Raw genomic sequence first — 26,003 nt, forward strand, 5'->3', positions numbered from 1 at the left:
ATCTCCCGATCACATCCTTTTATCTCGTATTTAAATAGAAACTTTGCATCTTCTGCAGGTATTGGGCCACCTTCTTTGCAAACCCTTCTATTTCTCCTTTAAAGCCAATTTATCAATTTCTCCGTTTTTAGGAATTTCATGGCAAATCTGTATGTTCCCTGGGCTGCCCAGGAAAGTTGGGGCGGGGTTGAGGGGTGTCTAAGTCTCCCACGTGCAGCATCCAGTTTTTGTGTGCGTGTGTTTTTTTTTTTAATATTTTATTTATTTATTCATGAGAAAGAGACAGGCAGAGGGAGAAGCAGGCTCCATGCAGGGAGCCCGACGTGGGACTGGATCCCCGGCCTCCAGGATCGCGCCCTGGGCGGAACGAAGGCAGGCGCTAAACCGCTGGGCCGCGCAGGGACCCCCGGCATCCTGCTTGGACCTCTGGAGGAGGCACCCCAGAGAGCAGCACGACCCATGGTTTAAGACCACAGAGCTGAAGTCGAACTGCTCCTTCGGTTTCGAAAGCGGCTGTCTCTCCGCCAGCCCTATACACCGCAACGGCTTTTAGGTGCTTCTCCCTCACCAGAGAGCCACCGGCCAGAGCCACAAACAGCATTAACTACCCGAGAGCGAGCAGCTCGACCTCGGTTTCACCACCTGCCCTTGCCTAAAGGGGAAGGGGAGGGACATCCGCCCGGTGGGAGACGCTTCCGGAAGTGACGTAGGAGTGTCAACATGCAAGATGGCGGCCCATCACCGGCAGAACACGGCAGGGCGGAGGAAAGTGCAGGTATGGGAGTCCCGCTCCTCGATCCCCCGGACGCGGCCTGCCGCCCGGCGCCCACCTCCAGCTAACAGATGCCTCGAGCCGGGGTCGGCTAGGGTAGCGGCGCGGGGCCAGCGGGACGGGGCGCGGCCGGCGGCGAGGGGTGGGGCCGCGGCGCTAACGGCTTGAGGAAGGGGCGGGGGGCGCCTGGCTGGGCCCTCCGGGGCCCTGTCCCGGGACCCTAGGGTGAGCGGTTCCGAGGTCGGGCTTGACCGACCCTAGCTCTCTCGCAGGCTTGAGTTTGCGGGATCTGGGTGGACTCGTTTCCCGCCCACCTGCCTCCTCCTTCCCTTGCTTTTCTCCCTGTCCGCGTCTGAGCGGAGGCCTGCGGACACTTCCCTGGCGGGCCGGCGCGACGCCTGTGCGGGGGCGTGGCGGGGCAGCGGGGCGCAGAGGGCCCTGCGGGGTTTCTGCGGAGGATGCGGCACGTGGGAGCCCTCCGCTTCCCCCCCCCCCCGCCCAAGCTTTGTCCCTTTGAGATGGAAGCGACGTGGGAGTGTGCTGGTATTAGTGGGGAAATTATTTTTATTAATTTTTTTCATCTTCTTTGTGCATCCTCGATTCTTTCTTTTCAGTTTCTAAAGACTTATTATCCAAGGGTAAAGAGTTATCTAACCCTTCTGTGTGTTCTTTCTTTATGCCTTCGTGAATCCACCTTTATTTGGGATACCATCAAGAGTTAGTGCTGCCTATTATTTTCAGCGGTGCAAGGAGTAAAAGCCCTATTACAGCTGTTTGCCTGCAAGTATATTGTATATAGGAGTCAGTGACTGTGCATCTGTTCATTAAGCGTTTACTGAGCACTTAGTTTAGTCACGAAGGTATGCAAAAAATTGTGACAGTATAGGAATAAAGATCTCTTTATGAAACACAGCATTATATGTAGTTCTACAGGTGGAAATAGTTTGTTGAGTAGGTAAACAGGACAAAGTGATGCTTCAGTCAGGTAACCCCAGCAATGGCTGTAGGCCACTGTCTTCTGGGCAGTTCACTCACTTGTTTTATTGATATCATTGATCACTACAATGTCCCAGGCATTCACTAGGTATCTCTGAATTGAGTGAAATTAATAAGAATCTAAAATAGCTTACTCTGTTAGGTGATTTTTAAGTACATCAGTAACAGAATCCCAGCATCCAAGCCAGTGGGTGAGAATATGTGCTGTGCACTAAAATGTAAATCAAAATTGTCTTAATTGTATTCTAGACACTAGAATGGTACACTCCTTGGGTAGTAAGGAGAGTTAATCAGGCATTCAGTTTCTTGCATTTAAATTTAAAAGGCCATATAAAAGTATAAGATGAGGAAATGTAAATTCACCACAGTGTGTATGGAAAAATTGAGTTTTTTAATAGCTGAATGTGAGCCATTCATTACATGTTGAATGAGGGAAATAATTCCATTCTTTCCTGGTCAGAGTACAAAACTAGTTTGGGGTTCAGCACTTAGTACGTTGTTCTTGATAGGTCTAACAATCAGATTGGTGAAGTAACAATTTCCTATGAAGAGTGTCAAAAGAACTAAGATTAGCCTCTGAAGAGATTCAGTAAATCAGGCAGCCCCATTGGCGCAGCCGTTTAGCGCCGCCTGCGGCTCAGGGTGTGATCCTGGAGTCCCGGGATCGAGTCCCACATCAGGCTCCCTGCATGGAGCCTGCTTCTCCCTCTGCCTGTGTCTCTGCCTCTGTGTGTGTGTGTGTGTGTGTGTGTGTGTGTGTGTGTGTCTTATGAATAAATAAATAAAATCTTAAAAAAAAAAAAAAAAGATTCAGTAAATCTTGTTAGCTGCTTTCAGAATTTGTCCCCAAGGTATAGGACCAACCTGAGAAGCTACGGAGATTGATTGTATCTCAGTGTGAGAGAGAACTTAAAAAAAAAAAAATATATATATATATATATATATAATTAGACTTCAGTTTGCCAACATACAGCATAACACCCAGTGCTCATCACCCAGTTACCCCAAGCTCCCACCCACTTCCCCTTCCACTGCCCCTTGTTCATTTCCCAGAGTTAGGTGTCTCATGTTTTGTCACCCTCACTGATAGTTTCACTCATTTTCTCTCCTTTCCCTTTATTCCCTTTCACTAATTTTTACATTCCCCAAATGAATGAGAACTTTTGTTTGTATCTCAGTGTGAAAGAGAACTTTTGTTATGGAAGTGTTTTTCAAACTAATGCACAAGTTAGTGCAAAAAACTCCACAAACAATACAAAGGTAAATAATAATTGTCCTCTACTCTTCAAAGATTGCTACTGTAGATGATGTGATATATAATCCTAGACCAGTTTTTTGTTTTGTTTTGTTTTGTTTTTTGTTTTTTGTTTTACTCTGAGCACTGTTGGCATGTTGGGCTGCATGATTCTTTAGGGGGGTGGGGAGAGTCTTATGCATTATAAGTTGTTTTTCATCATCCTGGCTTCTGTCTACTAGATATTAGCATATCCCCAGTGTTGACCAAAAATAACTAGATACTTCTCAAATGTTTGCTAGGGGGTAAAATTGCCCTTGGTTGAAAACCAATGTTCTATACCTTTTGTGCATGTGTACCAACTTACGTGATTTTTTTTTCTTTTTTACGCTACACAAAGTCATAGTATATATTGTTCAGTATCTTGCTGTTTGTCAAAATTTTAAATACACATTCCCATTGACCAAACAATTCCTCATCTAAAAAATTGTTTTAGAGAAGTGCGTATGAGGGGCCCCTGGGTGGCTCAGTCGGTTAAATGTCTGCCTTCGGCTCAGAGGCTCAGAGGCTCTGGTCTTGTGATTCCAGGGGAGGGTCCTGGGATCGGTTGCGCTATGTGTCATGCTCCTGTCATTGCACTCCCTGCTTAGTGGAAAGTCTCCCTGTGCCTGTCCCTCAGCTTGTGTGTCTGTCTCTCCCTCTCTCTTACGTGCATGCACACCCTCTCTATTAAATAAAATTTAAAATTTTTAAAGTGCATATGCGTATATCTTTCTCTAGTTCAGGAGTGTTTATTTTAGGATTTCTGTCACTGTGAAAAAAAAAAAATCTCAATGTCCATCAATAGTCACTTGGCAGATAAATTAAGTACACTTATGTAGTGGATTAATTTGCAGTTGTTAAAAAGATAAGCTTGATCTGTATTATTAAAAAGGAAAGGTGTCCAGAAGTCAAAAAACAAGTCAACATAACATAGTCCCATTTTCACAAAGGAAATAATGTGTCTTTAAAAAGTCTGGAAGGCTATTTATTAGCAGTGATTATTTCTATGTATTAGATTATGTGATTATGGGTAAGGCAAAAAATGGGATATATTTTATTTTAAAATATATGTAAACTTTTATATTTTTGAGCTTTTTACAACATTCTTTGTTTTTATAAATAAAATCTTAACATTTTGGAAAAACTATATATATGGCTACATAAATATATTTTGCCTGTTGGCAATCAGTGTCTTGTACCAAAAGGCAGTAGCCCTGAGCCTCATTATTTAAATTGTAGGCCAAAAAGAACCCTTGAGACTTATAATATTTATAAATAACCAGTGGAGAGGGGTCCAGATATACTGCTTATTAATTATAGACATAATGAAGAATGAACACATGTCCTACCGTCTAAGCAGCCTGGAAGTGAGTATGAAGGGAAGGAGTGGATTTATGATTGGCAGAAATATGATGAGACATTCAAATGTGTGAATTCAGATATGTGCTATAGATTTTTTTTCCTGATAATCAAGGTGTCAAAACAAATCATTTCACTCTTTGGTGATCCCTTACTGTTATGGTTTTCCAGCAACCAAAGTCTGTTGGCTGGCTCATTCTCTTTCTCTCTTTCCCTTTCTCTCCTTCCTCCTTCTCTGTCCTTCTCCCTTTCTCTCTTTCCATCTTTCCTTCAACAACGGCCTCTTCCCTCACTTGCTACAGAATTCTGGGTATGAGGTTGTCACTGCTATTCTGGTATAGGAGCAACAACCATGCCCTAGTACCCACTGATGTTTCAATCATACACATACTAGGCCTTCTGTAATGAGATTCTTTTCCTTGGAAATGACCCCAAATCCAACTTACCAGGCTCACATAATAAAAAGCATGGCATTGGCTCAGGTAAATGAAAAGTCAAAGAGGTTGTGCTGGTTTCATGCAAATCCTGAACCAGCAGGTTTACTGTGACTCTAATCCAAGAAGTGTTATAAAGTCAGCTTTACTATTGGGCTGCTTATGAGTTATCTTCTATTCCCAAACTCCCAGCTCTAGGCTTTCCCTCTGTCTGTCCCATTCCAGTCTTCATGTCCTTTCATGCAGTATTCAAGGCTACAGTCTCATAAGTAGCTCTTGTACATTTTCTTCTAGGATTTGCTTGCGTTGAGGAAAATATTGGGAGCAGAAATGGGGGATGGAGAGGTAACCAGCAAAAGTCTCTTCTATCAGTACTTACCTTCTTTCTTTGCCAAATATTTAGTTATTCCTATTCAGAGTTCAGTATGGGTCCTTATTTCTGATTTAGAATCCCAGTTCTGGGTTGGTAGTTTAATCTTTGAGACTTTTTTTTAAAGGAAGTAGAATGATGCCAAATCCTGGCTTCTCAAATTAGCTGTATGTCCAAAATGAGTTACTTTTTATGTAGGATGGGTAGTAAAAAATTTATACCAATGTGATGGCATCCGTTGGAACAGAGGTTAGTAAACTGCCTCTAAGGAGTCACATGGTAAGTATTTTAGGCTTTGCAGGCCACGATACTTTGTCATAACCACTCAATTCTGTGATTACAACGTGAAAGCAGCCATACACCATACCTAAATGAATAGGTGTGGCTGTGTTCCAATAAAACTTTGTTTACAAAAATAGGCTTTGGCCTGGATTAGGACCATGGGTGGTTTTTTTTACTAACCCCACCCCACCCCAGACTAGGAGTAGTCACACTAGAAGATGTTCTGTTTTTATCTGCAAGATTGTTTTTTAGAATACTTCTTAAAATCAGCACTCTTGTGGGACACCTGGGTGGCTCAGTGGCAGAGCATCTACCTTTAGCTCAGGCCATAATCCTGGGGTCTTGGGATCGAGTCCTGCATCGGGATCCCTACAGGGAGCCTGCTTCTCCCTCTGCCTCTCTCTCTGTGTCTCTCATGAATAAATAAATAAAATATTTTTAAAAAACCACTCTTGAAATTAGGTACAAGTAGAAAGTAATGGTTCATAAGATTGAACAGGGAAAACTGATGTGAGAATTACTAATATTTGGCCAATTTGTCTTGGCCACATTTAGCCTGATTTAGCCTGATAGCTGGAAATAGGCTTACACAGAAGAGCTATATGATTCCACTTCCACTTAAAGAATGTTATAGAACAGACAAAACTAATCTATGGTGAAAAAAGTCAGATCTAGATTGCCTAGGAATGGGGTGTAGAGGTTGGGATGCAGAGGAGGGAACTTTCTAGGGTAGTAATAATGTTCTTTGTGTCTTGGTAGAGGTATATATGTACTTTAAGATTTCTACATTTCATTGTATGTAAATTTTACCTTAAAGGAGCCATAGTAAATAATAAACTAGATAATGATATACATGTTGAAGTACTTAGGGGGAAGTGGTATTGATGATGTGCAAGTTACTTTGAAAGGCATTGAAAATAACAGATCAAATGGTTGGATGGGTATGGGATAAAGCGAATATCAACTGTGTCAATTGTAGAATAGATGTGGATATATGGACATTTGGTGTGTAATTCTTTCAGCTTTTGTATGTGTTCAAAATTTTCATAGTATAATGTTGGCGGAAAATAAGCTTTAAAGGTTTAAAAAAAATGGTTAGTGATAAGCAGTAGAAGAAGAGAGAAGTGAAATTTTACTTGTGGTGGTCAGAGAAGGCCATGCTGAGAAGCTGACTTTAGAGTAAGGATCTGAAGGAAATGAGATTGCCATCTGGAAGAGCATTCCAGTGAGAATATCAGATGCAAAAGTCCTGATTGGGAATGTATCTGCCTTATTTGTGGAACGCTAATGATGCATCGTGATTGGTGTGGAGTGTGGGAAGAGGAACGGGAGATGAAATCAGAGAGGTAACTGTAGGCCAGATCTTTTAGAGCACTACAGGTCATAGGAAAGGCTTTGGCTTTTGCTGTTGAGTGAGATGGGAAGCAGTTGGTGAATTTGGAGCAGAGGAATATATATGATATATATATATGTTTTAATAGGACCAGCCTGGCTGCTGTATTTAGAACAGACTGAAGGTGAGGGAGGGTAGAGCCAGGGGGACCAGTAGCTATTTAAGAAATCCAGATGCTGTGGGATAGTGCTGCACACAGGGTGGTGAGAAGTAGTTACATTTTGGAAGACTAGACTTACTGACAGGATATGAGATGAAACAAACTGAAATAACAATGGGCACCAAGGTTTTTGACCTAAGAGACTTAGAAGAATGGAGTTGCCATTAACAGTCCTCAGTGAGGGAGACTACAGGAAAAGCTAGTTTGGAGAGGACTGTCAGGAGTTTGGTTTGGGCAATGCACAATTAAGATGCCTGTTAGACATCCTAGTGGAGGTGAGTCAGCATGCACTGGGGAAGAGGGGAGGGCCTGGGGAAAAAGCCGAGTGCCTCCATTGTGAGTCTGAAAGGCTTCGAAGTATCCTTTCTTTTTGTAAAGAGATCGTGAATTTTGTACTTATTCCACGATATATCCATCATGGATATATTTGTTTTCATATAAAAAAGTGTTACTGTTAGGTAGAATTACACACACACCCCCAAAGGAAATGCCCATGTCCTAATCCCTGGAATTTGTGAATATGTTATATTGCATGATAAAAAGGACTTGCAGATATAATTAAGGTTATAGACCTTAAAGAAAGGATTATCCTGGATTATCGCAGTAGGCCCAATTTCATCCTGTGAACCCTTAAAAAACAGAATGTTCTCCTAGTGGATGCAAAAGTCAGATTTGAGGCACTAGAGGGACCCCTCTAAGGGGGGGCACAGAGATAGTATGAGAAGAACTGCAGGCAGCCTCTGGGAGTAAGGATGGACCCCTGGCTGATAGCTGGCAAGGAAACAGGACCTTCAGGCCTACAACTTGAATGAGTTTGGAGGTCAACTCTCCTAGAGCTTCTGGGAAGGAACTCAGACCCGTCAACACTTGTGAGCAGAGGACCCACCCAAACTCATCCTGGACTTATGACCTTCAGAACTGTGAAATAATAAATGAGAGTTGTTTAAAGCCACTAAGTTTGTGGTAATTTATTATGTCGGCAACAGAAAATTAATCTGATTATCATGAAATTAAAATAATCAAGGATAGTTTTTCTTCTGATTGCTTATGCCCTCTGGCACATTACCAGTAACTCTAGGGGTATTTTAGCTTGTAATACAGAGACAGATCACATAGAGATCATGGATCATCCCTACTATCTGATTTCTTTATTTTGGGTCCCAGATGGAGAAATTAATCAAACAGTGCTTACTAAGCCAGCTACAAATACTTAAGAATGTAACCTGACTGTATACTTGCTGTTGGGGCACCCCCGTATTCCTGTCAGTCCCTTTATGTGTCTCTTCCAAAATGCATAGCTCCTACTGAAGGTCTGGCTTCCTGCACCTTGCAGAGTTCTTAAAGGTGCCCTCTGCTCTTTCCTTCCCCCTACCTTTCTAAGGCAAGTCAAAAGGGTCCTGTAGGAGTCTTCATCTTCTCTGCCTTTGCCTGTACTCTTGACTGTCTAAATGAGGTTTTTCTAGGATTTTGCTCACTCATTCATTATTTCTATCTTCAGCACTTTGTTTTTCTTTCACTTACTTCCATTTCTTCTGCCTGCAAAGCTTACCTGTATATTGGAAGGGAAAAGCAAACTTCACTTAACTTGCTATGACTTCTCTTATATTCTTTTTCCACTAGAATGAAAGCTCCAGGGGCATTTGGGTGGCTTAGTTGGTTAAGCGTCTGCCTTCAGCTCAAGTAATGATCTTGGGGTCTTGGATCGAGCCCTGTGTTGGGCTCTGTGGTTAGCAGGGGAGTCTGCTTCTCCTTCTCCCTCTGCACCTACTCATGTGCTCTCTTCCTCACTCTCTCTCAAATAAATTAATAAAATCTAAAAAAGAAAAAAAATTGGCTGTAGATAAAAGAAAAATAGGATGCGGTTCTTTCAACAAATATTGGGGAAGCACCCACAGGCTCAATTTTAAACACTGAGGAGTTTGTGCTTGAGCACAAAAGTCCTCCTAGAGCTTTCATTCTTTTTTCTTTTCTTTTCTCTTGCTTTCTTTTTCTTTTTCGCAGCAAGGAGGAAGAGCAGAGGGAAAGGCAGACTCCCCTTTGAGCAGGGAGCCTGACACACCCCCTTTTTTTTTCTTTAACAAGTTTTTAGGGGCACCTGGGTGGCTCAGTTGGTTAAGCATCCAACTCTTTTTTTTTTTTTATAAATTTTTTATTGGCGTTCAATTTGCCAACATATAGAATAACACCCAGTGCTTATCCCGTCAAGTGCCCACTTCAGTGCCCATCACCCAGTCACCCCCACCCCCCGCCCACCTCCCCTTCCACCACCCCTAGTTCGTTTCCCAGAGTTAGGAGTCTTTCGTGTTCTGTCTCCCTTTCTGATATTTCCCACTCATTTTTTCTCCTTTCCCCTTTATTCCCTTTCACTATTGTTTATATATTCCCCAAATGAATGAGACCATATAATGTTTGTCCTTCTCCAATGGACTTATTTCACTCAGCATAATACCCTACAGGTCCATTCACGTGGAAGCAAATGGTGGGTATTTGTCGTTTCTAATGGCTGAGTAATATTCCATTGTATACATAAACCACATCTTCTTTATCCATTCATCTTTCGATGGACACCGAGTAAGCATCCAACTCTCGATTTCAGCTCAGGTCACAATCTCAGGGTCATGAGATCAAGTCTCTCATTCGGCTCCATGTTTGGCATGGAACCTGCTTGGGATTCTTTCTCTTTCTTCCTCTCCCTTTGCTCTCCCCGTCCCTTGTGTGCACTCTCTCTCTCTCAAATAAATAATAAATTTTGTTAAAGATTTTATTTATCTATTTGAAAGCGAGAACATGAGCAAGGGAAGGGCAGAGGGAGAGGGAGAAGCAGACTCCCCACTGAGCGGGGATCCCAACGTGGGGCTCAATCCCAGGATTATGACCTGAGCCAAAAGCAGACATCTAACAGACTGAGCCACCCAGGCATTCCAAACAATAAGTTTTTAATGTGACATGTCTTAGAACGTATCAGCATATACAGTTCATCTTCATTCTTTTCTTTTCTTTTTTTTTCCTTTTTTTTTCTTTTTTTTTTTTCATCTTCATTCTTTAATGACCACCTAGAATGGATAATTTAGTCATTTCCTTTTTGAAGATACCGTTACTATTTTGTCCATATCATGCTAAAATTTACTAAAAAAAATTAATAGTTAAAAAAATAGTAAAGGTCTTACAAAAGTAAACAAAACAATAAAGATCCGTAATATAGAATACATAAAAGGTGAAAGATCAGTTTCACATCTGACTGATGGGGCTTTAAAAAGGAGCAGAGAAACAGAGGTCATTATTAATGACTTGATGCAAGAAAGTTTTCCAGAGCTGAAGTGCCACAAGCTTCTAGATCGAAAGGGCTTTCTTATGCATAGCAAAGTTAATGATAAATGGACCAATAAATAAATAAAGCAGCAAGAAATAGAGAAGATTCTAAAGATTTGGGAGTGAGGAGGAGGGTGGGCATGTGGCAGTACAGGAAAGAAGGAAAATGAGATTAGAATGGAATGAAAACAGCATTAAATTCAGTGACAACACTGGGTGCTGGATTAGAAGTCAAAGCAATGCCTTTAGAAGCGGAGGGGTTTTTCCTACGTGGACTTCTTCACTCAGCCAAATCAAGTGTAAAAGTAAAGACTTTTTTAGGCTTGCGAGGCCTAAGTCACCTCCTGTGTACCTTTTCCTGTGTTAGTTTCTTAAGGTCCTGGGAATGTGCTTCAGCAAAACTGAGGAGTGAACACACAAAGGAGAGGTTGGAAATCAGGAAACAATAGCTATAACCCAGCCCAGAAAAGCAGTAAAGGGAAGCATCAAAGGTGATAACTGTGGTAGCAGACAGAGAGGGCAGCCCGCCTGGACCAGAGTGAAAAGATGTCTGTTTCTGAGGAAAGACTTCTGGGCAAATGAGGTAGTCCGGGGTCTTGGTAGAATATCTCATGTGGTGCTGCAATTAAGGGGAGTTAAAGTAGAGGAAAGCATTGAAGAAGGAAAGAAAGGGAGAATACCAGGGAAAACAAAAAGCTCTCTAAGAAAAGAAATGTAGAGACACATGGGTGGCTCAGTGGTTGAGTGCCTGCCTTTCTTTGGTCCAGGGCATGATCCTAGCGTCCAGAGATTGAGTCCCACACGGGGCTCCCTGCATGGAACCTGCTTCTCCCTCTGCCTGTGTCTCTGCCTCTCTATCTCTGAGTCTCTCATGAATAAATAAAATCTTAAAAAAAATTTTTTTTTAAAGACAGGAAATGTATTCATAATATAGTTCTTGTCAGTTGACAGCAATTGCAATGTCAAACAGTGTAGTGCTGGTGATTTATTGACCCCAAAATTGTGATACATCTGTATCAGAAGAGTAGAGGGAGGAGTTAGTCCAGAGCTAGATCCCAGTCTACCATAGCCCGAGTAAATAGATACTGTCTAAAATGTATAAACCAGAAGGTTGTAGGATAAGCACAATATTTTGAGAAATGCAGTAACTCTTCAGAAACAACCAGGAGCTAAAATTAGTTACCCCTAGGAATTAAGACTGGGTACGGGGAGTCTTACCCAGACAATAGGGAGATAGTTTTTCATTAGAGTGCCTGCCTTTGGCCCAGGGCATGATCCTTTCAGTACTACAGTATTTGATCTTCTGAATACAGGCAAGAATTACTTAGAAATTAAATTATAAATTCAAAAAACTAACATGTATCCATTGTAAAACATCCATACCATATAAAAAAGGCACAAGTGAGTGACAGTCACCATAATTCCATCACTATGGAATAACTACTGGTAGTTTTATAGACGTATATACTTCCAAACATGTATTATTTTAAAACATACATTTAATGTTCTGCAACATTTTTACAATAACTATTATACACTACTCTATTGGACCATACATATTTCTCTTAAAAAAAAACACACATCATGGCTTTCTTCCCGTATTGGTCAGTCTAGATCTACATCAACGTTTTTAAAGATTAAATAGCATTCTCATTTATAAGATGTGTGCCAAAATTCACAACTAGAATACTTCTAATTCTTTACCATTTTTAATCATAGATCTGTAGTAGATACCCTTGAAGAGGTAGGCGTGAATTTGTTTTGCTAAGAATTACTTTCCACCTGGGATGAGGACCTGACAATCGTGTTGTTATTCTCTGATCTTTCCCATTGGACCAATCAGATAATCTCCCAGAAATTTGAACATTAAGATTTCTACGTGCAACATAGTTTCCACTTAGAAAGGTACTGAGAGAAGTAGACAAGGGGCCTTAGAGTCCCAGAGAAAAAGAGATTGAGAGAGATTGAAATTGACATTGAAGCCTTCTTGGCTCCTGCTGGCTCTCCAGTGTCTGATTCATGCAGCAATATTTATTAAGTGTCTTTTCCATGCCAGACACTATAATGAGGTACAGTGGTAGAAGGAACAAGGCAGACAAGTTCCTTACTCTCTTGAAGCTTTTATTCTAAGGGAAAAGATATAGCAAAAAAAGAGAAATACAGAGTGTGGTAAGAACCATGGAAGAAATAAATAGGGTAAGTAATGGTGGAAGGAGATCGGAGGATGCCTTTCAGAAGAGGTGACTTCTCTGCTAAGACCTAAAGGGGCAAGATGAGCCAGACAAGGTAAAAGCCAGGGGGAGGTATTCCTGTGGGGATCATAGAGGTGGGGGATGTTCTTGGCACAAGGAACAGTAAATTCAGAAGCCCTGAATAGGTAGGAAAAAACTTGATGTATTTGAGGAACAGAACTGAGTTTGGGGTGATCCTCATGAAAGAAGCTGGGGGGGGGGGGCGGTTAGTTTGAGGTGAGTGTAAAGATGCAGGGTAGATCCAAAGCACGTGAGGAATTTGGGCTTTAATGAAGTGAAAAACATTTAGAAGGCTTCAGAGAATTGCCACGAAAATATTTTTTAAATGTCTCTTATGAGTCATGACCATCTTTCCTGCCCTTGGGTTCTGATAGATATCCTTATATCTTTATGTTGAATTCTCTCTCTCTCTCTTTTTTTAATTTAAGCTGGTTTCAATATAAATATCTCCCATAGTTACCCATACCCAAAAGACTAGGCCAAAAACAACAGTCTTGTCTTTGTGCATGGAACCCTGGGCCTTTTCATGTTTTTATATATGTGTTTGTTAGCCATTTTCTTTTCTTCATAAAAAATTTCCTCTTTGTGATCTTTATTCCTCTGTTAGGCTTTGACTTTTTCTTACTGTTTTGTAAGGACTCTGCATGTTCTCAAGAGTAAATTTTTATCTTTCATATTTATTTCACTATTTTCCCAGTTAGATATTTACCTTTTAACCTTGTTCATCTTATTTTTTGACATTCAGATTTTTTTCCCTGAATAACAGCTTTATTGAGATAAAATTTACATGAGTTCACCCATTTAAAGTATATGATTCAGTGCTTTTTAGTAAACACAGTGTTGTACATTGACCACAGTTTCGGAACCTTTTGTTACTCTGGGAGGAAGCATCACACCCATTGGTATTCACCCCCATTTTCCTCTCTTCCTAGCCCCTGGCAACTGATTTACTTTCTCTCTCTGTAGATTTACCTTTTCTGGACTCTTCATGTTAATAGATTCATAAAATAGGTGGCCTTTTTTAACTGGTCTCTTTAACTTACCATCATGTTCTTAAGGTTCTGTCAATGTTGAAGCCTGTGCCAGTACTTCACTGCCTTTCATAGCTGAATAATATTCCATTGCACAGATATACCGTATCTTATTTATCTCTTCATCAGTTGGTGGGCATTTGAGTTGTTTTCACTTTTTGGCTGTTGTGAATAATGCCGCTGTGAGCAGTTGTGTACATTTGGAAGATTTTGAGTTGTGTTTGCCCAGAGCAGCATTGGTCTTTTTCTTTGAAAAGATTACCCTGTTTCTTGTCACATTAGTGGAAACCTCTCTATGTAGAGGTTATACATATTTGCTTGTCTTTTTTAAAAAGTATTTTTATGATTGAATTGTTAAATTCCAATCTTTATTTCATATGCAAATTCATTTTGGTTTAAGATTTGGAGAAAGGATATAATTTTTCCCAGTAGAATCACTAGATGCTCCTAGATAATTTATTAAAGAGGTTATCGTGGGATCCCTGGGTGGCACAGCGGTTTGGCGCCTGCCTTTGGCCCAGGGCACGATCCTGGAGACCCGGGATCAAATCCCATGTCGGGCTCCTGGTGCATGGAGCCTGCTTCTCCCTCTGCCTATGTCTCTGCCTCTCCCTCTGTGTGACTATCATAAATAAATAAAAATTTTTTAAAAATTAAAAAAAAAAGAAAATTAAAAAAAAAGAGTTTATCGTGCCCCCATTGATTTGAAACACTACATTTGTATCAAAATTAAAACTTTGTAATAGGAAAATATGTTCCCAAATCTTGTTTTATTCTATTGATCCTTTTTCTATGTTCCTGTTGTGGTATTCCATTGTAATTCTAGTAGCTTCACCTTTTAAGATCTTTAAAGAAAATCCTTTCATTTTTAAAAATGATTAGGTATTCATCCAGAGATACTGTACTCTGTATTTTTCAACTTCTAGAAAGAAATCTGATAGGATTCTACCAAAGTTGGGTTAAATTCACAAATTTAAGGAGACAATTATTAATTTTGAATCTTCCTCTGCTACAGTATGGCATGTCTCCTTTATTCAGGTGGTTCTTTTATGTACCTTGGTTATGTATCTTCCTTGTAAAATGTGCTTCTAGGTATTTATTCTTGTTCCTATTGTGAGTCCCAAACCCTCCCACCCCCATCAGTTTTTTAACTAGATATTTAATTGGATTAGAAACGTTTTGCTTTTGGCTGCCTTTTTCTTATTTGTAATTGCTTTTGGTTAATTCTCTAGGGTTTTCACATGGAGCACACAGGCTGGGGAGCACTCTGAAGGAAATGTTGAGCATATTATAGGAGCACAAAACTTCATTTTGTTTGACAGGTCAAATGAGGCCTTTTTGAGGAAGCATCATCTAAATACATGTAGAGATTTGCCACAAGTGGGAGGAAGAGCTTCTGCACAGAGGGGCCAGCACCTATGATGATCTGGAGGCACAGTATGCAAAAATCTCTAGCAAGTGTGCAAAGATCAGTGGCAAAAGTGAGGAAGGCACTTGAGGCCAGTCAAGGAGTTCAGATCAAATCATGAATCTGAGAGAGTAAACAGCTGAAAAGGCTTTTGAGCAGAGGTGAGACACATTCCAATTTACATTTTTAAAAGATTCCCCAGCTGCTTTGTGGAAAATAGGTTCAAGACGGATAAGAGTAGGGAGGAGTCTGGTTAGGAAGCAGTTGCAATAAGTTAGCTTTATACCTGCTTATCCTGGCCTAGGCTATCCCATTAATGTCATTCTTCTCCATTTCTCAGCATTTCAGTCTCTACGGAATAAACTAACATTTTTGTTTGTTTTTGTTGAAAAACTTGAAAAACAAGTTTTATATTGGAAAACATGGGATTTTGAAGTTCAGATGGGCTACTAGGTAAGCTATTGCATGTCTTACAACTTCATAAAAAGCAAATCTGGACCTATTTATCAGGTTTCCTATGTTATTCGAGATGAAGTGGAGAAGTACAATCGAAATGGAGTCAATGCCCTGCAACTGGATCCAGCACTGAACAGACTTTTCACGGCCGGTCGAGACTCAATCATAAGAATATGGAGTGTCAATCAGCACAAGGTAAGGCAGGAATTGAGTTTTACATTTTAAATCTATACTCAGTAAATTTTAGTCTAATATGGCACCTTTCACAGTTTCAGGTTTAATCTCTGAGCAGTGAATTATTTTACACTGTAACCAGAATCCTGTAAGCCTCTGAGAAAAACACCCCTGGGAGGGTATTCAAAACCACTTTAGCTAAACTCCATAAACTGGGTGTTTGATAAGCACTCTCTGCTACAAAGGAACAAAGAGATTTGTCTGGTAGGAGGATTACTTTCAGCAATTTATTTTTCTGTCTTAAGTATGTTCCCCAAAAGGTTCTTGGCAACCCTTTTTAGTGCTTTAAAAAAAAAAAAGATTGAATATGCTTTTTTACATTTGTAATTAATCTGGAACAAACATTTGATTTCTTTATTTAAAAGTGATTAGGGTGCCCAAAAAATCCATAGGGCCTTATTAGATAATATAAGGTTGATACAAAAAATATAAAGACAACATGCTCACTTCTTCAGGAGATTCAAAGTCTGTTTTTTTAAACAGAGAAAGGACTTAAATCTGTGTAAAAATAAATCCTCAATCAAATGGAAAGGAAGCCTTTTTGTATTTTGTTCGGATGCCTGTATCTTGAATGACATAGGAAGGAAGATTCAGGAAAGGAGAAAGCATTTATTGCGCTCCTAGCTATATACCAGACACTCTTAGCACTTTCCTATCCAATGTGGTTTTAATTCTCACAACAACTCTTCAAGCCAGCTGTTATGATTCACTTTCATAGATGGGAAGACAGACTCAGAGAAACCCATGGTTAAATAGCTGGCAAGTGACAGAGAATTATATCCCAGTCTCACTTCAGAACGCTGGTGTTTGACCTTGTAGTTTTAAAAGTCTGTGTCTCTCTAGCAAGCTCTGCAAGTCTGACGTCCTGTCTGAAAAAGAGCCACTACTCTACACAGTTGCTGGATAATGTTTCTTCAAATGGGCTTTGGTTCCAGGGGACTTTAAATTTTTTAACCAATGGAAATAATGGTGGCCCAGTATCAAAAACATGGGAACTAAGAATACTATGGCTTTGAAATACTTTTTGGATCTCACATTTGAATCGCATTATCACCTTTCTGGGAATTGACAGTATTTCAAATAAATTAAGGAAATTGCTCACAAGAACTTAAGCCTGAAAGAATCTAGAAAGCTACCTATCCTGCCCTTAGACATCTTTTTTCAGTCTTCATTTCATGACAAGACTGAGTAGCATCATTTCTCACGTAACTTATAGAGAGCTGTTCTCTTCACCCTTGAAGAGTCTTGAACTTGCCTGTGTTAGGTGTAGGATGTAACTAAATGCTCTTCTTTAAAAGGCCTCTCCTGGTAATTAAGCCAAGAGAGGAATGGAAGAATCTCAAGTTACTGAATTGATAAGGTGGCATGGGTTGTGCCTCTTTAACCTTGAGCTTCCAGTTCTTCCCTGAAGGACTATCGATATTATGAGGAAAGCATTTAATTCAAAAGGTAATAGACCTTAGGAAGTTAAGAGCAAAAATGTTCATCTCCCTCTGCAGTCAGGCTCAGCTCCTCACTACTGTCATCAGCAAAGTCTTCATTTCTGGGCCTGCTGTCTGCTGTGAGCCTTCACCATCACCCTGATCCAAATCCCTCCAGCCTGCAGATCTGCTCACATCCTGTCCTTCCTAAGAAATTCCTGCCTGCAGCACACTGTGTCATATGCAGTACCTTGCCCATATCTTGTTGCCTTCACTAACTTAAGAAATAAAAATTAAGCATTTGTCCTAGAAACCTAGGCTTTCATCAGTAATAAAACTCCTGAAACAAAATGTCTGTTCACGTCTGTTATATGGAAGCAACAAATGTTTGATGAAATTCTACTCTGGGGGCGCCTGGGTGGGTCAGTTGGTCAAGCATCAGACTTTTGATTTGGGCTCAGGTCCTAATCTCAGGGTTGTGAGCTCAGGCCCCACGTTAAGCTCTGTTCTGTGTGTGGAGCCTCTGTTCTGTGTGTGGAGCCTGTTTAAGATTCTCTCCCTCTGCCCCTCCCCACCCACTCATTGTGCACGTGATCATGTGTACACTTTCTCTCTCTCTCTCAGATACGTTGTCACATTAATTGAAGAATGTAAACATATCTATAATTTGTAATATATTCCATCCTGTAATGTAAACTAATAACATTCTTACAATTTTTCAATTTTAGCAAGATCCATATATAGCATCTATGGAACACCATACTGATTGGGTAAACGACATTGTACTTTGTTGTAATGGGAAAACATGTAAGTACCTCTTTGTATTATTGAGCATCTGGAAGTTTTTCATTCAATTTGATAAGCTTTTCATTTTTTATGTACTTTTTTTATTGAGTCTGACATACATACAGAAAAGCACACACACCTTGAGAACACAGATCAGTAAACTTTTATAAAGTAAACACTCATATCTAGATACAGATTACCAGAAGCCCTCTTGGATTATCCTTTCAGTCACTCCCTCAAGCACCAAGATAACTCTTTCCTAAACACTATAGATTAGTTTTGCCTGCATTCAAACTATATATAAATAGATTCATAACAATATGTATTCTTTTAGCCTTATTAATGTCAGATAAGTTGCTCCTTCAACTGGAGCATTAAAAAAAGTTTGCCCTGCCTACTTAAAAAAATATTTGAGGGGTACCTGGGTGGCTCAGTTGGTTAGGCATCTGCCTTCATCTCGGGTCATGATCTCAGGGTCCTGGAATGGAGCCTGCATTGGGCTCCCTGCTCAGCAGAGAGTCTGTTTTCCCCTCTGCCCTTCCCCCTACTTGTCCTCTCTCTCAAATAAATAAAAATAAAAGCTTAAAAATAAATAAATGAAAAAATGTTTGAGGCAAAATACAATAGGTTCTAGGAAGAGCATTTAAATATGTATGTGTGAATATCAGGAAGGGAGACAGAACATAAAGACTCCTAACTCGGGGAAACGAACTAGGGGTGGTGGAAGGGGAGGAGGGCGGGTGTTGGAGGGGAATGGGTGACGGGCACTGAGGTGGACACTTGATGGGATGAGCACTGGGTGTTTTTCTGTATGTTGGTAAATTGAACGCCAATAAAAATTAATTAAAAAAATAAATAAATATATATATATGTGTGTGTGTATGTCTGTGTGTGAACATTAATAGATACTTGAATTGGGGCACAGCCTGGGTGGCTCAGCGGTTTAGCGCCCCCTTCAGCCCAGGGCCTGATCCTGGAGACCCGGGATGGAGTCCCACATCGGGCTCCCTACATGAAGCCTGCTTCTCCCTCTGCCTGTGTCTCTGCCTCTCTCTCTCTCTCTCTCTCTCTCTCTCTCATTAATAATAAATAAATAAAAATAAAATCTAAAAAATATATATACTTGAATAAACGTTAAGAATTTTATAAATAAACAAAAAAAGGAATTTTATAAATATTCCAACATATGTGTGTCTATGAACATTAGTTTGAAAGTATGTTGCATTGTTCTAAGTCTTTAAGATGGTAAAAAGTCTTACTACTCGGGGTTTGTTTATTCTTTGCCTCTTCTAGTAATATCTGCTTCTTCTGACACAACAGTGAAAGTGTGGAATGCACATAAGGGATTTTGCATGTCAACACTAAGGACACATAAGGTAAAACAACAAACGTAATTTTCCGTGTCTCTAGTGTAATACCGAGATCTCGCTACTTTATGTTGCTCATTTTCTTACTGATCTAGTAGATCATTGTATGTATGTTCTGTTACAGGATTATGTCAAGGCCTTAGCATATGCCAAGGATAAAGAACTGGTAGCTTCGGCTGGATTGGACAGACAAATATTCCTTTGGGATGTGAATACTTTAACAGCATTGACTGCCTCAAATAACACTGTCACAAGTAAGGTGTTCGAAAAAAATTTTTTTAAAGTGATTCAAGTTGACATAAATAAAGAATGGCTTATGAAACATCTTTGATAGGTTTATATCAAGACAGTGATTCATATTTTGAGAGTGCTTCTACCTGCAGCGTTCTAGCCCCCAAGAGTGTGGTTGAACAACAAGGAGCTAGTTCCTCACAGCAGTCTAAAAATGGTAACTTCTCCAGGTGTAACCTGGTTATTTTTGTACATGTGCATGTCTTAGCTCCTGGCTAAAGTGTAAGTTCCTACAGGGCAGAGGAATCGGTCTCTTATCACCATTTTGTACCTCCCACAGCATTGCCTGGCCCCTGGCCCAAAGCTATAATCTCAGCAGACACTGTTGATAAAGGTGCTGATTAATTGACAAAGTAGGCAGTCTCTGACTCTTAAAAGTGTTACTATGTCTTATGAGCCCTTGAGTTGACGGCCAGGATGGAACATACCCAAAGGAAAGAAAGAAAAGGCCTCCAATACCAGTTTTATGGGACCCTTTCAGACCCACTCTAAACAATCCATCCAATTTCAAAAGAGTTCAGAGAGGTTGGGTTCCTCCAGAGGCAATCCAGAGACATTCACAGCAGGGTAAGACCACAGGTGTCTCATCAACTAAGAGATCTTAGATTACCAGGTCAGACCCAAACAAGTCTAGATTTGAAACTCAGCCTCACAGTTGGCTTAACCTACTAGGGTCCTCTAGGCCTCAGTAGCAGAAGGGAATCTTAGGAGCACATTTTTGGCTAAACCTGGCCTAGGAAGTCTGTGTTCAAGATCTGAACTATCTAGATCCCTACATATAGGTCCAATTTGTCATGACTGTGGAATTCTCACAATGACAAAGCTAAAACAGTCAATATAACCTAGGATATGCCAGGAAGGGCGCATTAGGACACTGGTGTTTATAATTTCTTGAATATTGTTCTTCCTTTTTCCTCAGGAAGTATACAAAGCTCTGAACACTACTCTCTCCTTGTTCTTGATATTTCACTGTGTATTATTGTAGTGATTCAGCAGCTGGTCCCTGCTGGGGGCTGTCATGACACATCACTTAGTTCTCTCTAGATGTAGTATCTGCCTCAAAGAGACACTAACAAGAGGGAACAAAGCAAAAGAAGTCAGAATTGTCCCAAGGCTTAGGGTTACAGATTCTACAACAGATCTATCTTGCTTAGAATTGTTTAGAGAGATTATCACCACAGGTTGATAGCTAACTTTTATTGAGTACTTCCTATAGTTGTTTTCTAAATATATGTATTAACTCCTTTACTCATAACTTCTCAGTATTTTTGTTTCTATTCTTTATTGAAAATTAGGATCATACTGTATAGACAATTTCATATGCAACTTTTTTCACCACAGTGAAACTAAGCTCTGAATCAAAGAGCATGAACATGATTCTTGCTACCTATTGCCTAATGTCCTTCCAAGAATTGTACCAAATAAGTTGTAATTATCCCACAATGTATGAGAGTACCATTGTACTGTTTTTTGAGAATTATTACCTCATTGAAAATCTGATTGGTAGGTGAAAATAATTTTGTTTTGTTTTGATTTGTGTTTTCTTGAAAATGATGAATTTGGATATATTTTTTGTATTTATTGGCATACGTATATCTTTAAAAGTACATTATTTATGTGGATAGTTTTTAAAGGATAGTGCAATTCAATTTAGCAAATATTTATTGAGCACTTGTGTATGCTCAAATCTAGATAAGATGTAAATTTTGATAACGGTGTTGTTGAGAATGACCTCCATCATAGCTAGATTTCTTTTCCTTAGAGCACTCACAAAGATAAGATTTTCTAAACCAAATAATTAAACTTACAATTTTTGCTGACTCTCTGCCAAACAGCTGATGATTTTGTTAACATTTAGCTTCGTTTATCCTTAATAGCTTCTTCTTTAAGTGGGAACAAAGATTCTATTTATAGCCTGGCAATGAATCAACTGGGAACAATCATTGTATCAGGGTCTACTGAGAAGGTAAGGGGGAGCCTAACGGGTATATTTTAACACTGAAACACAAAGATACCAAAATAATTTGATCTGAGTAATTACTAAATATACAAACTGGTTTTGCCTGGAGGGTGCTAAGGGAAAAGTTTTATTTGAAGAAAGAAGAATATAACTATATAATTTCTGTCATGTGTGGTGATGAGGGCGGGGTAGCTGGGTGGGGGAGGCCTCTTTGTGTTTTGACATTTAAAAGGCTTCCTCCTACTTAAAAAGATTGGGGGCCTCAGACAGTGTCATTCGCAGAACAATATTTCCTTCTCAGACTGTAATGGTTGTCATTTGACTTCTCAATCATTTATTGAAATTTGTTCGTGTATATACTGTTTGTGTAATATTTTGTTAAAATGCACAGGTTTTAAGGGTATGGGATCCAAGAACATGTGCAAAACTAATGAAGCTGAAAGGACACACAGACAATGTCAAAGCACTGCTGTTGAACAGAGATGGTACACAGGTACGCACTTGCAGTGTGGACGTTTACCTAATGATCTTGTCCAAAATTCGATCCACCAGAAACTTCCCCACTTTGTTGCCTAGGTTGATTTAAACCCAAAGCCACATATATTATAGATTGTGGTCTACTCTTAAATCCTTAAAATACTCCATTGTATATAATAGTTATCCACCTTTTAAAATTACTCTGTTTGCATCACTTTTATTTTTTTTCTTTTCTTTTTTTCCATTTGTTTTTAATGAAGTTCGATTTGCCAACATATAGTATAACACCCAGGGCTCATCCCATCACGTGCCCTCCTCAGTGCCCATCATCAGTTACCCCAATCCCCCACCTACCTCCCCTTGCGCAACCCTTTGAGCATCACTTTTATTTATTTATTTATTTATTTATTTTTAAAGATTATTTATTTATTTATTCATTAGAATACACAGAGAGGAGCGAGAGAGAGGCAGAGACACAGGCAGAGGGAGAAGCAGGCTCGATGCAGGGAGCCCGACGCGGGACTCGATCCCGGGTCCCAGGATCACGCCCTGGGCCGAAGGCGGCACTAAACCGCTGAGCCATCCGGGCTGCCCCTGAGCATCACTTTTAAATAAAGGTCAAACAGAAAATGCCCTCAGAATAATTCTAATGCCAACGCATATATGCAGTTTTGATGTGTATAGAATAAAAATAATTTAACATTTTACTTTGTGTAAAGCAGAAGGATGTTTTGGTATTGAAGTCTTTCTACTAGTGAATGTATTAAGGGGAAATTTCCTGATGATGAGTCTGTCTGACTTTGGTGCAAATCCTGTCATTTGACTATGTAGATACAGTCTGTAAGTTGAGTCATCTAACAAAATATTTAAGAGTCAGCATTTCAAAGAAAAATATTTCAGTAATGTTAAAACGTGTACTGGTACTCTGGTACTTTGTTGGTATATAATTCAATTTGTTCTGTAGCGGTAGGAAAATGATCTTGTGTCAATATAGATAATAGAAACAAAAACCGAGGACCATTTTCCCCTATGGCCTACCTCTATATCCATGCTTCCTCCAGCCATGTTTTGTTATGGGCAAGGGAGAAGCCCAGAGCTAACTGGAACTGACTGTGAGCAGGTTGGGAAAGAGAATAGGGAAGTGATGTGATGAGAGGTGCCATCACTACCGTGGAAATTACATCATAGAAACTGTCTCACACGGGAATTAAAGAAACCTTTGTCTCCAGAGGTGAGAGGAAGGTTTGGAAAACCAGCCAAAACTAGGAAATCATCTTCAGAACCAGGCAAAGAGAGGCTTGAAGATGCCAGTAGAGGTCTTTGGAAATGCGGAAGGATCTTGATGTTAATGTACTGTGTGGCCTTGAGAAGAGGACTTCTTGTTACTAGTCAGTCCTTAGTTTGCTCATCTGCAAAGTAGGGACCATAATATTTAGTTTGTATAGTTGGTAAGAAGATTAGAAGTAGTAAGTATATTCTTGTCTGAGGCTGTGGCATTTTCTATGCTCTTGAGATCCTTTCCAGCACCATTTTCATGGGAGTCTAAGAAGTCCAGTTCAGTCACCTCCTCACTGTTTGGCGGTGTGGCTGCTGGGCTACACTTGAAATGGCCGCCCCTGCCTGTTCCATGGACTTTGTTCAGGATTTGACTGTGTCATATGGTCTTCATGGGACTGCTCTAAAATAGAGAACTGTGGACAAGATGATTTTCAGAAGGAGGCTATGGGCTTGGCAAACTTTCTAAAACTCCTCTTGTTTCTAGACTCCTTGCCTTGTTTCCTATATATATATAGTCATGATGTGCTTTTACAAAACTAAGATAATCTAAATAGCATGTATGGTTACAGATGTACTTCATATGAAGTCAGCTCCACTTACTGTAAGCAGACCCCTTGAAAGGCTATTCTTGGGCTGTAGAGCACATAATTAGGCAGGTAGCATCCTCCTCTGGTTCCTCCTCCATCCATTATCCTTATTGGCAGCTAGAGGCTAACTGTAAATTTAACCACCAATACACAGCATACTTGCATTAGGGAATTGAACAACAAAACAGCAATAATAACTACTTGGTTTGGGTCAAAGGAAGAAAAAAGAAACCTTTACATACTGATTCTCAAAATCTTGTAGCATATGAGAGAAATAATTAATAGTTGCTGGACCAGAGTATGTACTGTATCCCTCAGAGTTGCCCTGCAAGCTTCTAATAATGTCGGATTTCTGATGACATTGGAAGTCAGGGACTTGTGATAAGATATGTATAATAGACCAGTGAATCCCATGGACATCTCCTTCCTTTGTTGTATTGTTATTTAGCAAATCTTACTGTTTGAGATCTGTTGCCACTGCAGTTGTTTTGATTGGTGCCAACATTTCCGGGACAAGCCATATGACATTTCGTCCTTTGTACTTGCTCAGGCAATTGCTTGAGGAACTGGGATAATCTGTTGTTTTGGTTGAGCCAGTGACATCCTTGTGTGTCCCTCACAGGGTTTTCCTGTAACTGAAGTCCTGCTGAACCTAGCTTAAAGTCTAGGGGTATAGGGCACCTGGGTGGCTCGGCCAGTTAAGCGTCTGCCTTCAGCTCAGGTCATGATCTCAGGGTCCTAGGATTAAGCCCTTCATCAAGCTCTCTGCTCAGCAGGAAGCCTACTTCTCTCTCTCCCTCTTCCTGCCGTTTCCCCTGCTTAGGCGTGTGCACACACTCTCTCTCTGTCAAATAAATAAAATCTTTATTAAAAAAAAATAGTCTAGGGGTCTTTAAGCATCGGGTTACTCCTTGCCCCAACTTACCTTGCCCTCTTGGCTCCTGTGTATTGGCAGTCACAATTGTGTATAAGTGACCATCCCAGAAACATTTATGTTGGTCATAGCAGCCAAGCCTCAATACACTGTCCCCTCTCATTTCTTTTATTTTTTTTTAAGATGTTATTTTATTATTTATTCATGAGAGACACACAGAGAGAGAGAGAGAGAGAGAGAGAGAGAGAGGCAGAGACACAGGCAGAGGGAGAAGCAGGCTCCATGCAGGGAGCCCGACATGGGACTCGATCCCAGGTTTCCAGGATCAGGCCCTGGGCTGAAGGCAGCGCTAAACCCTGAGCCACCCGGGCTGCCCTCCCCTCTCATTTCTATTGGCAAAAGCACAACAACCTGATCAGGACTGTAGACTCTGTGCCCTGAGTCTTGTGTAGCAGAACCATTCAGGGCCTTCTGTGCTAGTTCTAAGAATTACCTCCTAATGATAGCGTCTTCACATTTATCCAGTGGAAGGGTGGAGGTAGTGGGAAATGTTTGATGATTACTCTAGGTCCTACAGGGTAGTAGGCACTAGATTTCCTATTAAATAGGTACATCCTTCAACTGTACTACCAAATGCTGCAAAGAAGTTTACCAGCATTGTACTTTAAAAGTAATTATTGTCTACTTCAGGGCCTGCTTTTTAGCAGATTTAGAATACAATTATGATCAGAGATTATTTTGTTCAGTATCAGAGTTGATACAGCTCTGTGTCCTCTTATCTGCTTTCAGCTTATGCTTTTGGGTTTGGGACTTCCCTGCTGCAACTTGCCCAAGCTATGAGGACTTCCATCCCATCACCTTAGCTTTCCTTATCCTAAATTTGTCAGACCTTACTCCTGTAGATTCATGGCCTAGAATCTGAGGGATCAAGGATATGCTAACAGCTTTGCCACCTCAGAGTAGCAGCTCTTCCTGGAAGTGGGAGCCCCTCCTTGCCCTCTCTCCATCAGATTGCAGGGGTCCTTCCACAGACATGTTGGAGGGCTGCTTGTAACTTACTGCTTGTAACTTACTCCAGGCAGTTCTTTGTTGCTTAGGCTCTTGGTTGCCTTGTAAACCAGTTAGAAGAGGGTAATAAAACACTGATGCTCCTGGCAACTTACAGGGGGTGTCTCCTAGTGGTTGTTCGTTTAATTAAACACGTCCAGAGTTCTAAAGGCCCCTTCCAGT

General features: G+C 40.4%; 1 protein-coding gene across 2 annotated transcripts in view; it reads left to right on the top strand.

The window, feature by feature from the left end:
• Positions 1 to 251: 251 nt before the first annotated feature.
• Positions 252 to 26,003, top strand: part of WDR48 (WD repeat domain 48) — a 49,297-nt gene continuing 23,545 nt past the window's right edge. Inside the window, exons 1-7 of one of the 2 annotated variants that reach the window (XM_026000984.2) lie at positions 252 to 775; positions 15,553 to 15,693; positions 17,882 to 17,960; positions 19,233 to 19,315; positions 19,431 to 19,560; positions 21,475 to 21,563; positions 21,949 to 22,050. In XM_026000984.2, the coding sequence (XP_025856769.1) occupies positions 728 to 775; positions 15,553 to 15,693; positions 17,882 to 17,960; positions 19,233 to 19,315; positions 19,431 to 19,560; positions 21,475 to 21,563; positions 21,949 to 22,050 (672 nt within the window). In that variant the 5' untranslated portion in view covers positions 252 to 727. Of the gene's footprint in view, positions 776 to 14,956; positions 15,204 to 15,552; positions 15,694 to 17,881; positions 17,961 to 19,232; positions 19,316 to 19,430; positions 19,561 to 21,474; positions 21,564 to 21,948; positions 22,051 to 26,003 lie in introns of those variants that run through there. The other variant, XM_072726501.1, reaches the window with a different exon arrangement.

Source organism: Vulpes vulpes, chromosome 11 (assembly GCF_048418805.1).
Source record: "Vulpes vulpes isolate BD-2025 chromosome 11, VulVul3, whole genome shotgun sequence".
Lineage (NCBI taxonomy): Eukaryota > Metazoa > Chordata > Mammalia > Carnivora > Canidae > Vulpes > Vulpes vulpes.